At 37.9% G+C, this 13,797-nt stretch overlaps 2 protein-coding genes across 2 annotated transcripts; both read left to right on the top strand.

Moving 5' to 3' along the window:
- The first annotated feature begins 3,402 nt into the window (after nt 1-3,402).
- Nucleotides 3,403-4,984, top strand: LOC131666828 (protein quiver). The gene is made up of 3 exons (XM_058939790.1): nt 3,403-3,539; nt 3,858-4,043; nt 4,461-4,984. The coding sequence occupies exons 1-3, from the start codon at nt 3,479-3,481 to the stop codon at nt 4,685-4,687; spliced, it is 474 nt and encodes a 157-aa protein (XP_058795773.1). The 5' UTR covers nt 3,403-3,478; the 3' UTR covers nt 4,688-4,984.
- Nucleotides 4,985-9,778: 4,794 nt separating this feature from the next.
- On the top strand, nt 9,779-12,396 carry LOC131666800 (outer mitochondrial transmembrane helix translocase). Its single transcript, XM_058939730.1, has 6 exons — nt 9,779-10,198; nt 10,354-10,602; nt 10,685-10,886; nt 10,975-11,171; nt 11,250-11,425; nt 11,509-12,396. The coding sequence occupies exons 1-6, from the start codon at nt 10,043-10,045 to the stop codon at nt 11,651-11,653; spliced, it is 1,125 nt and encodes a 374-aa protein (XP_058795713.1). The 5' UTR covers nt 9,779-10,042; the 3' UTR covers nt 11,654-12,396.
- Nucleotides 12,397-13,797: the final 1,401 nt, after the last annotated feature.

Here is a 13,797-nt window from a genome sequence, read left to right as displayed (position 1 = left end):
AACGGATTCGTTACTTGATAAACCTGAGAAAGCCCCTCTTCGAATTTCTTAAAGAAAAAATGAGCAGCCACAAGAATCGTCAAATTAGCAGTAACAGGAGTCCAGATTGGTAACAGCAACGAGGCCGGGCGCACTACCGCAGGCTAAAGTATCCGATGGGTGATAAAGTGCAAGCTCCCTCTCGCTAGACTCGGAACTAATGAACAAAAACAGGCATTAGCCGAAACTAGTTAGGTGCAACAATGCTGCCTGTACAGAGTCGAGCAACAATGACATTCCACTTTGGCTTTTGAGTCGCTTCGATATATCGCCTATCCACGCCAATTACAGATTACTCTGTGCTTTTTATCTCTCACGCGTGTTCACCTTCATCCACTTCGATTGTAAGTATATAGATTCCTTCGTGCGCAGACTAACTTATGAGATACATGCTTCCATGCTGACGTGCGCGAGCGATAGTCGCGTTATATACGTGCATTCAACTTCTTCCGTGTGGAGTTATTTCTTCTGATAAATAATAGCTGTCGGAGTACTTCGTATCATTATCTACAGTTTCCTTCTTAGATTTATCCGCAAGCGTTATTTTTTTCTTTTCGGTGAGCGAACGCGCCGATTATTTTCAATTCATCATCCCATCTTCAATATGCGGATGTGTTCATCTACCTAATCAAGACCTATTTGAATTACTCTCCAAAAGTGTAAAAGGCATTCTTAAACTAGTGCGCTTCGACGTAGCTCTACCAACCCTATCATATCGTGTTGTTGTAAAAAGGAAAAAATCTGAGTTATAACAAGTTCTCGCAAATTGTTCAATGAGACCGCAGTTCAAACTTTTCCATCCTCTCGCAGTCGTATCGCGAAGAAAGCCCACGCGCAATGAAACTTGAAAAAAGAGAATCACCAACCCTCGAGACTCGTAAAAAAAGCAGTGGCGTTAGGTTGGGTTGGGCTGCTCTTATCTAAATGCGGAAACTTGGTGGTGAGCGCTGTTGAACACCTGTAAATTAACATTTTCCGAAAAGAAAAAGAGGCACCAGCTTTTCGTTCGAAATTTCGCATTTTCATTTGCATTTTATACGGCTTCATTAAACTTTTCGAATGCGCGCGTTCCAATTTCTGCGGGGTATAAATTCTTTATCGCGTGCTTTACGGTTGCACTCCAATTTTACGATAGATCTACCCCCGAAACTTTTTCATAATTGTATCGGCCAAGTTTCTGAACAACCCATTACAGGGAATTAGCTTTTATGCTAAACACAAGAGCCTCGCGATCAAAATTCGTCGTATTATCAAAGTTTTTCCGGGTAAAGCGAACCTTTCAAATAATCTTCTACTTTTATGGCTACAGAGGTACATTTGTCCATGTGCTCACTAATAACGCTACCTAAACATTTCTTTCGTTAAAAGAAATTTTTTAATGATACATTACAAAAATATAGTATACAACAAGGAATCGAAGTTCATAAAAGAATATTCGTTAAAAAAAAAGTGAAAAATAGCTTATAAAATAGATACCAGAAGAGAGGAGTATATATTTTCATATGAAAAATATATTTGGACGAGGATAACAATTTATGAATTGGGAGATCAATTTTTAAAGGAAATAGATTCTCCGCAATAAAAAATCACATCTCAAAAGGCAGAAATAAACACTTTGGACAAAATGTAAGACGAATTACTTGAAAATAATCTAACCAATGCCCAACGGGGCTTCAAACAATTAACAGAGAAAATTGCGATTGAAAAATGTTCTAATTCAAGGATAGCAATGTTTTAAAAAATTCACATACTTTGAAATAATAGATGAAAAAAAATGGAAGTACTTAGATTATTTATGGATAAGGTGTGTGCAGAGCGGCACCGTACAATCTTATAAAATAGTGATATAGATATCACGTTGAAGTATTTTATTCGTGATCTGATTGATTGAGATTGAATTGAGATTTTAATAATCAAAATTCAATTTATCATAATTGATACAAGTCATTTTAAAAACAATGAAAGTAAATAAATAAGACTCATTTTATGAAATTAGCTACAAATTAAAGTAAATCGTTTCATAAAAACAATATTTCGTAAAAACGATTGTTCTAATTATTTTTTATTACTAATACTCTGATTTGATAAGCTGATTGTTACATTAATGTATAAGATTGAAGTACATTTTGTAATATTGCCATTTTCATTCGAATATATAAGCGTGTAATAATAATGATTTGACTCGCATAGTTAAAAAGAATTAAATGATTTTTTATTGCAGTTTTCGATGTGATAAATTAGAAATTAGAAAACGTGAAACTGTTTTTACTAATACGCATTTTTTCAGTATTATTGTATTTTATAAGATAAATATATATTTTATAAAATAAAGTGAAAAATTCATCTTTGAAAATAATAATTTAACAATTATATGCGTAATAATGGCATTAAACGTATCCACTTTAGAATTTTCTAACTTTGTTGCTTGCTTTGATGACAATTTTATTCATAATCAGTGCAGATCTTAACCAATGTAAATTTAGTCCTTAGAAGCTTTCATAAGTATTTTACTGGTTTTTACATTTTCTTTTGAATAAATATCATTTAGTTGTATTAGAAATAAATGTATCTAGACTAGTACATGAGAGTTGACAATAACTTTAGAATTTCACAGCTTTGTTGCTCATTCCCTTGACAGCTTTTTTTCATAATGCTGCAAGTCAACACTGTCTTCGAAGCTAATTCCTTAATTGTCTAATTATTGTCTAAAAATTGATAATTCTTAGACAATAAGTAAAAATAAAATGTTAACCGCGTGATAGTAGTTACGTCAGCTAGCATGTACGCTATTATGAGTCGTTCTTTAGGGTTGCTGGGTCTTGAGTGAAGCTTGTTTTGCATTTAATCGCCAACTGTAGACTTTATAAAACTACCCGATTGATTTGTTAGCTATGGGTAGGAAAATGATACAACAAGAAAATACCAATCCTAACGATATTGGCTGGTTAAAATTATGTTAGGGGTGGTTTTCAGGATTCCAATATGTATATTTCCTTTATTTCATCATATATTGTAACAAATGGCTGCTCAGATAGAAAAAATTCAGTTATTTTGATGAAATAAAAATGTCAATGTAATCGTTCATTTTAAACGATTCGAATTTGTACGTCATAAGAACTGGCAGTAACTATAATTGTCGTAATTAAAATATTCGTCTGCATATCCGAATGAATAACATTCGGAAAGAGCGTGCAATCTCTACTGATGCGCGTACCTCGTAGAACGTGAAAATGGATATGTAATTCGTAAAGAAAGATGCATGAAAGCGCCTGCACGAATGGCAAGCGTGACTGCGCTCTCACCACATAAGAGAGCCTCCTCGGTCAGGTGGGAGAGTCGGTCTGCCGAGCAACCAGCGGAACAACGCCCGAGAGTGACGTTGATGTAGTTGCGACTATAGCATATACGCGCGATCAGTCGTTGTTCGCCAGCAACGAAGATGCCGGACTCGCGACGTGCTTCCATTCTAATCCTCGCGGTACTTACCGCCCTCGTCACAGGTCTGATCCATTCAAATAATCTTGTTTATCGCTTCTTTGTCGACCGACTGTGTTTGCTTTTGTCATGATTACCTGTGCGCATCAAGTCGCGTGTGGTGTAGGTGTACCGCCATGTTGGATACGCGCGCGGAAGAACGAGAATACTAAGTGTTTTCAGTTGGAAAACATTGTTTAATTTGGTGAAACCGTGCGAGCGTCCTCGTTCGGCTGATTGCCGATGAGCGCTCGATTACGATATCGATGCAAATTAAACATGCGAGTGAAAGCTAATATGCAGATGAAAGACGATAATAGAAAGTTGTTGTTGTTGCTTTTCAGGCGGTTCCGCGATAAAATGCTACCAGTGCAGCAGTGATACTGATCCTGAGGGTCAAGATGTTTGCGGTGCTTACACGTCGTTCGATAAGGAGAGAAACATTCCTGTCGAGTGCAACAGCGATGAGTCAAAAATGCCTGGCACCTTCTGCGTCAAGCTTACTCAGCAGAGCCCACGCGGATTTATTTGTGAGTGCGCTTTGACTTTTCGTTTGGTTACTTGTTATAAGTACCATACCCGTCTGTCTTGTAACGAGCATGAGAACTTATGTTTATTTTTAAAAAATCGCTTTCGGACTTCTCAATATAACCTTACTGTCGAGCATAGCATCAACCCCCGTTAACTCGTTTGTCCAAAATGATCGACAGTAAGACACTTTCGTTCGAATTGAAGCGATAATTTTCCTCTGAACAATGACAATCGTATTAACTGCGAGCGAAATTGTCGTCACTTCACTGAGACCACTAACCACGCTGGCCACGCCTAATTCTTCAATGGAAGCGTATACGAGTTCACTTTTGTTGAATCGCTACTAAACCTAACCAATAAAAATAAACAAACCAACAAATACAAAGTGTTATTAAACAAATGTGAAATCTGTTTAGGGGACGGCAGGTGGAGGCAGGTGATACGAAGGTGCGCCTCAGTGGCGAGCACAGGTGTGACAGGCGTCTGCAATTGGGGCGTCTACGAAAATGGTGTGTACTGGCAGGAATGCTCGTGTTCCGAGGATGCCTGCAATTCGTCAAACAACGTTCACGTCAACATTGTCGCAATGCTTACCAGCTTGACTGCCATCCTATTGCCTTTCTGCACTAGTATTTTACATTAAGCTTCGTAGATTTTTTTGAGTGTCTTTCCAAAGAGGATGACGTACACTACTTTGGGAGGTGCTTAAAAACAGAGATTACCACTCATCGTTCACAGGTATCGTCGGCAGGGCGTTATCTCAACGTAGATGTACGCACCACGTTTACGGACTTACAAGGAAGCCACAGATCTGTAAATAATTCTCTAATTTATACATATATACACTATGTTGATCTCGAGTATATCGTTTAGTGTTTACGAGCGACGAAGTATGTTTGTTTTTATACTTATATTACAAATAAAAAAAAAGAGGAAAATAACGACAAAAAAGAATAGCAAGAAATTTCACCCTCTATCTCTCACCCTCTTTCTCTTTCTTCAATTTCTAGTCAAAGAAGAGAATCCATTAGACACGTTATTCCGCATTTTCACGATCAACGACAATCGTGAGACAACGACAACAGTGCTTAAAAAAGCTTCTGCTGCTGCCACGCCGTCTTTATCTTCGGTCTTCGGAAGTAAAGGGCTACGAGCGTCCTCTTCTCTCTCTCTCTCTCTCTCTCTCTCTCTTTCTCTCTCGACTTTTCCGCTATTTTACCAAGAGGACTATTTCTGATTACAAATTAGGATAAAAACTATATTTTTCTCTTCGTTTGAAGGCTGTGCAGTGAAGAAAGTCTAGAACATTTTGACCTACTTTCGCTGAACAACGCATTTAACAGAGAGTATTTTCAAGTGAACGAATATAAAGATAATCTGGAGCTAGCGTTAATCGTTTGATTGTCAGAGTAAGCGTAAAGCACTGGGAATTCCATGAAAGCGTTCCAACACTTGATCGCATACTGCATCAAATCGCTAAAGTGTGTTTTGACAATTTTTTAAACTAGCCAATGCATTTGCTTCCGCACGCAATGCAGTTGTCATGTGCGTGCAGTAGATTGCTGAAAAATATTTCTACAAAATCGTACGATGCAGTGTTGGTGTGATCGAATATTCAGAACCAAACGATACATTGTCCAACACCTACAATTGCAAATCAGCTATTTGAAGGTTGTAAGTAGTGTGGCGTTGGGGGCGGGGGGGGGGGGGGGGGGGGGGTCACACGCTCTCGACGCTTCCAGCGCAAAGCACGTTGAAGCGTTGAAGCATGCAAGGCGTAAGTTTTTATTGCGCTCTCACTTTGCGGAGCGTCATGTTAATTCAACAGCCACAGGTTAATTACGTCAAGCGAGAGCTGGTGCTGCTGCGGCTCTACGACGACTAATGCTTTACTCTAAAAGCGCCAGACTAAAGAGACAATGCAGCGCCAAGAGTGCAAGATTATTCGGTGTCGTAGCCTGGTGAGCCTTGCTACAGCAGCCAAAGCCCTCCGAGTATAATTAAGACAAGAAACGCCACATGCCACGCGCCATTTGCACCGAGCAGAGGCTCGGACAGCTTCTTGCATAGACCTTGCGGCTCTGCTTCGCTTGCACACTCTCTTTCGCACGTCGAGCAACTTTGTTCGGCGGAACAAGACTTTCAGAGCTAGAGTCGAGGGCTCGCGCGCTTTTGTGTCTCGAATACGAGGGACGATAAGATGCGTTAGCGCCGCCAACGAGAAGCCAATATGCGAGGAGGACAGGAATCGCGAAGCCAGCCATTACTGGCTGGCGCCAAGGACCGTCCCTTTCGGCAAGCTTCATTTCTCTTCTCGGATAAGAGTATTTAGTCGTTGTAAGCTCCCGCGCGTGTTTCGGCTGCTGCTCGTTATTACTTGGCCATCGCGAGCGAGCTTAATTAACCAGCAGCGCGGAAATTTGAAAAAGCCCGCAAGCCCGCAAGCCCGCAAGCCCGGGTCCGACCATTATCGCCAATTACACTCCTTTGCCCACGAGACGCCGTCCTACATTCTCGCTCAACGCGCTAATTCTCCATTTTGTCGTCGTGCATTACCTCCCTCGATCCCCCCGAGCATGTATGACAATACCGCGCGATCTACGCGCCTTATCGCTCCAGTTTTTCTTTATTTCTTGTTTGCGGCTTTTCACATTCACGCGTACAGCTTTCCCATCTTACGTCAGTTAGGTATCGGTCGACTTTACATATTCCTGTGAAAATCAACTTCGAAACGAGCAAACAAACAAACCGATTCTTACGATAAAGGAAAGGCTCATTAGCCGTCTCCAGGAAAGAAAATCCGACGGCGTCCATCGCAACGTAAAAAGAAGGAAAGAGAGCAGAATTTTCACCAGCAGCAATATCCGTGGAAGGCGTCTCCTCTCATAAATATTTAGCGCCTTGCACGGTCGTCCGTCTAGGATTAAATAAAGCAACGCCTTTTCGTGACGCTGAGGCAAGGCTTCCTTAATATGATATTACTCTCCATTATGCGCCATTACTTTTTATGAATACAAAAGCAGAGGGAGTGTGTGTGTGTGTGTTGAAGCGGAGGACGAGACGAAACCTGTAAGCTAAACAAAAGTCAAAAAAGAGAAGCGCAACGATGAAAGGAAAATGACGGGTCAATTAATGCTGCGAAATAAGGAGCTTGCGAGCGCGACCTGATTTCCTCTCTGACTAGATTCAGAGATGTTGTAAAAGCACGCTTGCAAACGAGCAATAGTAATATTACGCTTGAAGCAAGTGCTGGCAGATGTCTCAGATTGCGATGAATAAATAATGGATGGAACGCTGCGAAAGGTTGCCGCGAATTCGTTCGTGCAGTTGACAGTTCTGAACAAAACTCATCGTTCCTAAAGCACTCTGCTTACAACTTGCCAGCCACGCGAACGACAACGGCGTTCGAATCAACGGGACGATCCGTTGATCAAAGCGACGTAATCAAGTTGGCAAATCTCAGCCGAAAACGATGCTTTGCAATAAACGCGCAAAGACAGCTTGATTTCCGCGCTGAAATTCAGATGCCAAAGCCTGCTTACAGACTTCCGTTTTCCATAGCAAGTTTCATTATAGAAACGATTTCCTTGCAGCTCGACTTTCTCTCGTTGCCACTCTCAAATACAAGCGACTCGGCTAAGAACATTCCTCACCGCGCGTTAAAATACTTTAATACCACTTTACCCATCTTTTTAACTTTCGGATAGAGTCTCCACCTCAAAGTAATTCTTTGCTCGCGAAAAGAAGAAAAGAAAGAGAGGAAACTGGCGAACAGAATGAAAAAAGCTCTCAAGCTCCTTATTACTGAAACAACGTGCAAAGAAAAAGCAAAAAGCAATGGCCATTCCATAATAGGATTTTTATGCAGATCATCTTATTAGGTGAGTGCGGGGAGCAGGAGAGTTGCTAGTTTTCGAGCGACTAGAAGCAACGGGAAGACAAGGAAAAGTGCGTGCACCACGGCAAACATTGCTAGCGGTGCTCCGAAGTGAAATTTTTCGAGCACCCAAAAGAGATGCGTTTTTCGCTCTCTTTCAACATAACAGCCACTTTGTTGAGAGAGAGAGAGAGAGAGAGAGAGAGAGAGAGAGAGAGAGAGAGAGAGAGAGAGAGAGAGAGAGAGAGAGAGAGAGAGAGAGAGAGCTTTTTTTCAGAGTTTTTTTCCTTTTTGAATAGAGGATTAAGTACTCTCGCCGTTTTTTCTTAAGGCAATGTATCATGCTTCGCGAGTCGGAGTGCATATCTTGCGGAAAGAAGCTTGTGCGAACGTTCAAGTTTTCATGCTCAAGAGACAACAGAGTTGTTTTTGTGTCTTCTCGACATCTGCTCAGATCACCAATTCTATTACAGGCTTCTTTACACTCATCTTTTTTATCATTTTTGCTTGCGATAGTTTCAACGAATACGCAATCGATATTTGGCGCAAGCTGAACAATATCGAAAAACCGCGATTGGTGCACGTAAATTCACGTTGTAAATCTTGGAGCAGCTGACGGAAATCGAAGCAAAAACTCCGTAAGTCTTTGATTTATTTGCGCTAAGTGTTAAGCGCAGCGCCAAACGACAAGAATTTCGAATTTATTCGAAACTTTATTCGTTATCAAAGTCCGATCTAGCCGTAACAAATAGTTTCAACTTTCCAATAAGCGCGCAAGTCGTGACCTAATTTTTTTCTTGTTGCACGAAATTAGTGGATAAATTACTTTTGCGTCCAACACATGCCAGTATTCTTGTTTCCAGAAGGAAATATATAACTCCTAACTTTACTTTCCGTATTTGCAGGCTTGCTAACAAACAAAAGATTTTCAAAATTGTAGCTAAATTTCGTTTGAATTTTGCTTTTTCTGTAAGCTTTTAACAGCTCCATTCAGTTTGTAACTTTTTATGATGAATATGCTGAAAAATGAGGCATTTTTTGCTATTAAGAGAATAGTTACTTAACGTGTCGCTCTGTATATCTCTACAGATATTATCGCAATGACAGAGGTGAGCGGGAGAGATCGACTTATGTTTATGCTATTGAGCGTGTTCAATAAAGCCTAGTAAATGTAAAGCAAAGTATCAATCGTTAAGTTGGGGATAATCGAAACCATGCCTAATTCATCCCCATTCGGTAAAATGTAAAGATCCCGAACATTTATCCAGCGTTCCTTGAGAAATTCCTCGATTTTTTTGTTGACAGATGCAAATACCTCAATTAAAATTTTTATTAGTTTTTAACGCCAACTCTTATTATCTATATCACTTATTTGTATAAAAGTAATCACAAATATAGACAAATTTTGACAACCTTTCAAACATTAAAAATATTATTTTAGCGAATAAAATTTCCTGTATTGACCTGTTGAAATCTAGCCAACGCGACCGTTAGTTATTTTGCACAATGGCTCACAGTCCATTGGAAACGCGTGTAAATCACGAAAGTCAATTACACTATCGGATTCAAATTAAGTTCCACATAATTAACCACAGACTCTTAACACTCAATTTTATTAACCTTTCAAAATATTCTTTCTACACATAACGACCATCAACACATTTATATAAGTTTGTACTCGTCTATCTCATCTCGCGCTACGATTTGTCAACAGCCGACAATGTGAAACTCGCTACGAATTTTAAAAGATGAAAAAACTATCGATATATCTCGTTTGCGCAGACGCAACTCATTTCATCACATTTGTTTTGTCTTCCTTTCTGGTTTCTACAGTAGCCCCAGAAGACACACTAACACCATCGAACAAAGTGACGCGTCCGAGGCCGAGCCTTAAATATACATATATATCTATCGTGGATTCAAGTGCGTGGTGCTTTCAACGCCGAATGCAGCAGCAGAGAACGAAAAGAAGGAGACGAGGAAGAAGATTGTGTATCAGCAGCATCTCTCGATTCACGATGATGTGCAGTTAATTAGTTGTGGCAAGCACACGTTAGTAAGTGATTGTTAAAGCAACAACCATCAATTGGCGTACTCGTAAAAGAGAAAACAGTCGCCAGGATGAACGTGGCCGATGGGCCGGGGTTTACGCGCTACGAGGTGCTCATGCTTCTCGCAAGATTGTCCTTCGTGACGGCGATCGGATTTTTCAGTATGCGATGGATCATGAATCAACTTGATCCTAATAACAAGCAGAAGAGGAAGGCTAAGAAGAAGGTAAACCTAAATCACGTTTTGTACTATTGCGTCAGTCCCTTCTTCCGGTCGTTCGCGGCTCGCTCTTGTACATAACCTATTTTTTTTTTTTTTTGTTATCGTTCACGCAAACTTCCAACCTGATTTTTCCGATGACTGACTGGTCATTATTCCAGGCAGAAGAACAGTTGCGAAAACTAGCGACTACGGATGTGGTCAGTTTGACGAGATCCATTGACCTCGAGCAACTGACTGATTATGAAATGATGATTGCTAGTCATCTCGTTGACCCCAAGGATATCAAAGTCTCGTGGAATAACATCGCCGGCTTGGAACACGTTATTCAGGAACTCCAGGAGACCGTCATCTTACCTATCCAGAGGAAAGAGTTATTTGAGGACTCGCAGTTAACTCAAGCACCTAAAGTATGTTTGAAAATGACCCTTTCATTCGAGTTCTCAACATTTTGCTAACCTGTGTTATATCAATACATTTTTTAAATACTAGGGTGTCCTTCTACATGGACCACCAGGTTGTGGAAAGACCATGATTGCCAAAGCTACGGCCAAAGAAGCTAAAACTTGTTTTATAAATTTAGATCTCAGTATATTAACTGATAAGTGGTATGGAGAAAGTCAAAAGCTTACTGCTGCAGTATTTTCTTTAGCAGTCAAACTCCAACCATGTATTATATTCATTGATGAAATTGGTAAGCTCACATCAATCATTTTAATCTAATATAATTTGTTGATCAGTCTATAGCACTTGATAAAATTTTTCAAATTATTTGAAAATAGACTCATTTTTGAGAGTGCGTAACTCTCAAGATCACGAAGCTACAGCAATGATGAAAGCGCAATTTATGTCTTTGTGGGATGGTTTGATCACTGATCCATCTTGTACCGTTATTGTTATGGGAGCGACTAATAGGCCTCATGATTTGGACAGAGCGATTCTCAGAAGAATGCCGGCAACTTTCCATGTGGGCCTACCTGTAAGTTTTTCAATTGTTAATGAATATTTTATGGAGGAAAATGATCCAAGTAACATTTTTTTAACTTGAATATTTTAGAATGAAATGCAAAGAACACAAATTCTCAATCTGATATTAGAAAATGAGCCGATTTCAGATGACATCAGTATTTTTCATCTGTCAAGAATGACTGATGGCTTCTCTGGGTCAGACTTGCAAGAACTTTGTAGAAATGCATCTGTGTATCGTGTTCGAGACTATATCAGAAATTCTCAGTAAGTATTATTTTCAAATCATATTAATTTTTATTTAAATGATCAATTATGTAACTTGAAATGGAATTTTTTATTATCATTAGTGCGACGCGTGGAAATGATGATGAAGTGTTTCACGATGCTGTGCGACCCATAACAATGAACGATTTGGTGACTTCTTTAAAGAAAATGAAAACTTCAAAAGTGCAAACAGGTAGCTTAGGTATGGCTAAACTGGATTTGGACTAAAGAAATTACAAATCGGAACTGTAAAAAAAGTGTGATTTTATAGTTTTTCGCCTTACCTATATATGCCGATAGTTAAAGTCGAGGAAACATCCTTTTCTTGACTGATATCTTCTATATGCGTCTCTCGTAAAATCAAATGGGTTTCATTTTTCAATAGAAGGACTTTTATAAGAAATAGATCTTTTTAATTTTATCTATTGCATTATTTTTGATCAATATGTTAATTCACGAGTGCTTAAATTATGTTTATATCGATCGAGAACATAATTTTCTATTTTAGCTATACAATAGGCATTAACTTTTATTATTACCTTTTCAAATATTTTCATAATATTTAATCAGTTGAAACGCAAAGAAAGAAACTTTGCAGTTAAATTTATTTGAATAAATATTTTTTGTTTATAACTCAAAGTACATCATTGACTTGAACGAAAAGTTTGAATATGATGTGCAATATACTTGATAACAGAGTATAATAGTGTACAAATAATTATCTCCGACTTTCATGGAGAAGAAAAATAAATTAGCTATAACATAATCATGTTTTTGTTTAATAAACACTGTACATGAGATACAATTGAAAAATTAATTTTGAACTTGTAAATATCTTTACGATTGCGACATAGTCATAAATGTACTGTCAATTTGGTTTTTCCAATCGTGTATATTTCTAAATGGTTACATCCCTGTGAGATTTCGAACAAAGAAAACTCACTGGCAAATAAAATAGCGACTGAAAATAACAGGCAAGTGTTTATAATTTATAACTTGCATTAGGGAATTATTTTTAAGCAACTTATGCATTTTTTTATTCACGGATAAATATAAAGTTCCCTGCGGTTTAACCGACACAAAAAAGAGCCTCGATCGTCAACAAAGAACGAAAAAGTTGATGTAATTTCGATTGAATGTAGTGGTATGATATAACTTGAGATGCCGCTCTGTTGGTATGAATGCTCTTTTACCAGTACCGTAGCAAGAAAATAAGATATGATATATTATACAGGATGAACAAAAAGTCATGTGAATAAAATACGCTAGACGGAAAATGATTTTGAAAGAAAAAAAACTTTGTGAATCCTTCACAACTCTTGTGAACTAATTGCCGAACAATATGTCAAGTTTACGCTAATATACTTATGTATGATACGTTAAAGATGAAGATTTGAAGCTCAAGATTACGAACAAATTTCGGTGATATTGAGTGATCTAAAAATTATTTTTTCGTTTTACTAATTATGTCTTACGTACTGTATAAATGAAGTAAAGGGTAAAATGCTACAATTTAATGAAATTTCAAAATGTATCTAGCGATGTTTGATGTTTTTTTCCTAGGAAAACAGAAATATAAAATAAAGTGTTGTAACTTACAGATATACAAATATCATATAGTTTGTATGACTACATAACAAATATAGCGTTTCTTTGCATTATACCATCATAATTTTCAATCTTCGTTCGTGCGAAAATTCTCTATACTTTATATACATTTCAAAAGACTTGCTTATTGGGCAGTTATTTCGTACGTTTTCTAAGTATATTGTAATATAAATGGACACAGTTACGTAAAAATTGATTTATTGGTAAAAATATGTTGTAAAAATGTTTTTTCTTGATTGGTGTTACGTTAATTTAATATAGTGATATAAGTAAACTTGAAGTTCTTTTTTTTATAAGTCACCTACTTTAGGTCTAAGTGACCTACTGTAATTTTGACAATGTAGTCTTGTTTTTCTATAATAAACTGTTGTTACTTTAATAATATTGTTATTCGTTTTCAAACTGTGCAGGGTATGAAAATAAAAATTGTATAAATACAGATATAATTTCGAAATAGCCTTAGCGAGTTTTTTAGAAAACAAAAGATGATTTATAGATTACTTAATCGTACTAACGTATAATTTTCTTGACATTTGCGGTTTGTTTGATAAGTAATAATTTTATCTTGAAACGTAATTTAAAATATTACTGCTTGATTAAAGCGTTTAATACCGCGATTCCTAGATCGAAGCTTAAAAAGGAATTGGAAAAACTTCTCATTGTCTCGCGTGACGAGTCGTCAAATATTTGAAAAGCAATTTTTTTAAATAATTGAAGAAGCTTCAGAGGAGCACGTAGTATTACGTTAGAAATTAATCGCAAAA

Source organism: Phymastichus coffea, unplaced genomic scaffold, assembly GCF_024137745.1.
Source record: "Phymastichus coffea isolate CEN01 unplaced genomic scaffold, Cenicafe_Pcof_1.1 PCOF00061, whole genome shotgun sequence".
In the NCBI taxonomy this organism is placed as follows: Eukaryota; Metazoa; Arthropoda; class Insecta; order Hymenoptera; family Eulophidae; genus Phymastichus; species Phymastichus coffea.
The sequence above is the reverse complement of the archived record's forward strand: the minus strand, read 5'-3'. Positions and strand labels throughout refer to the sequence as shown.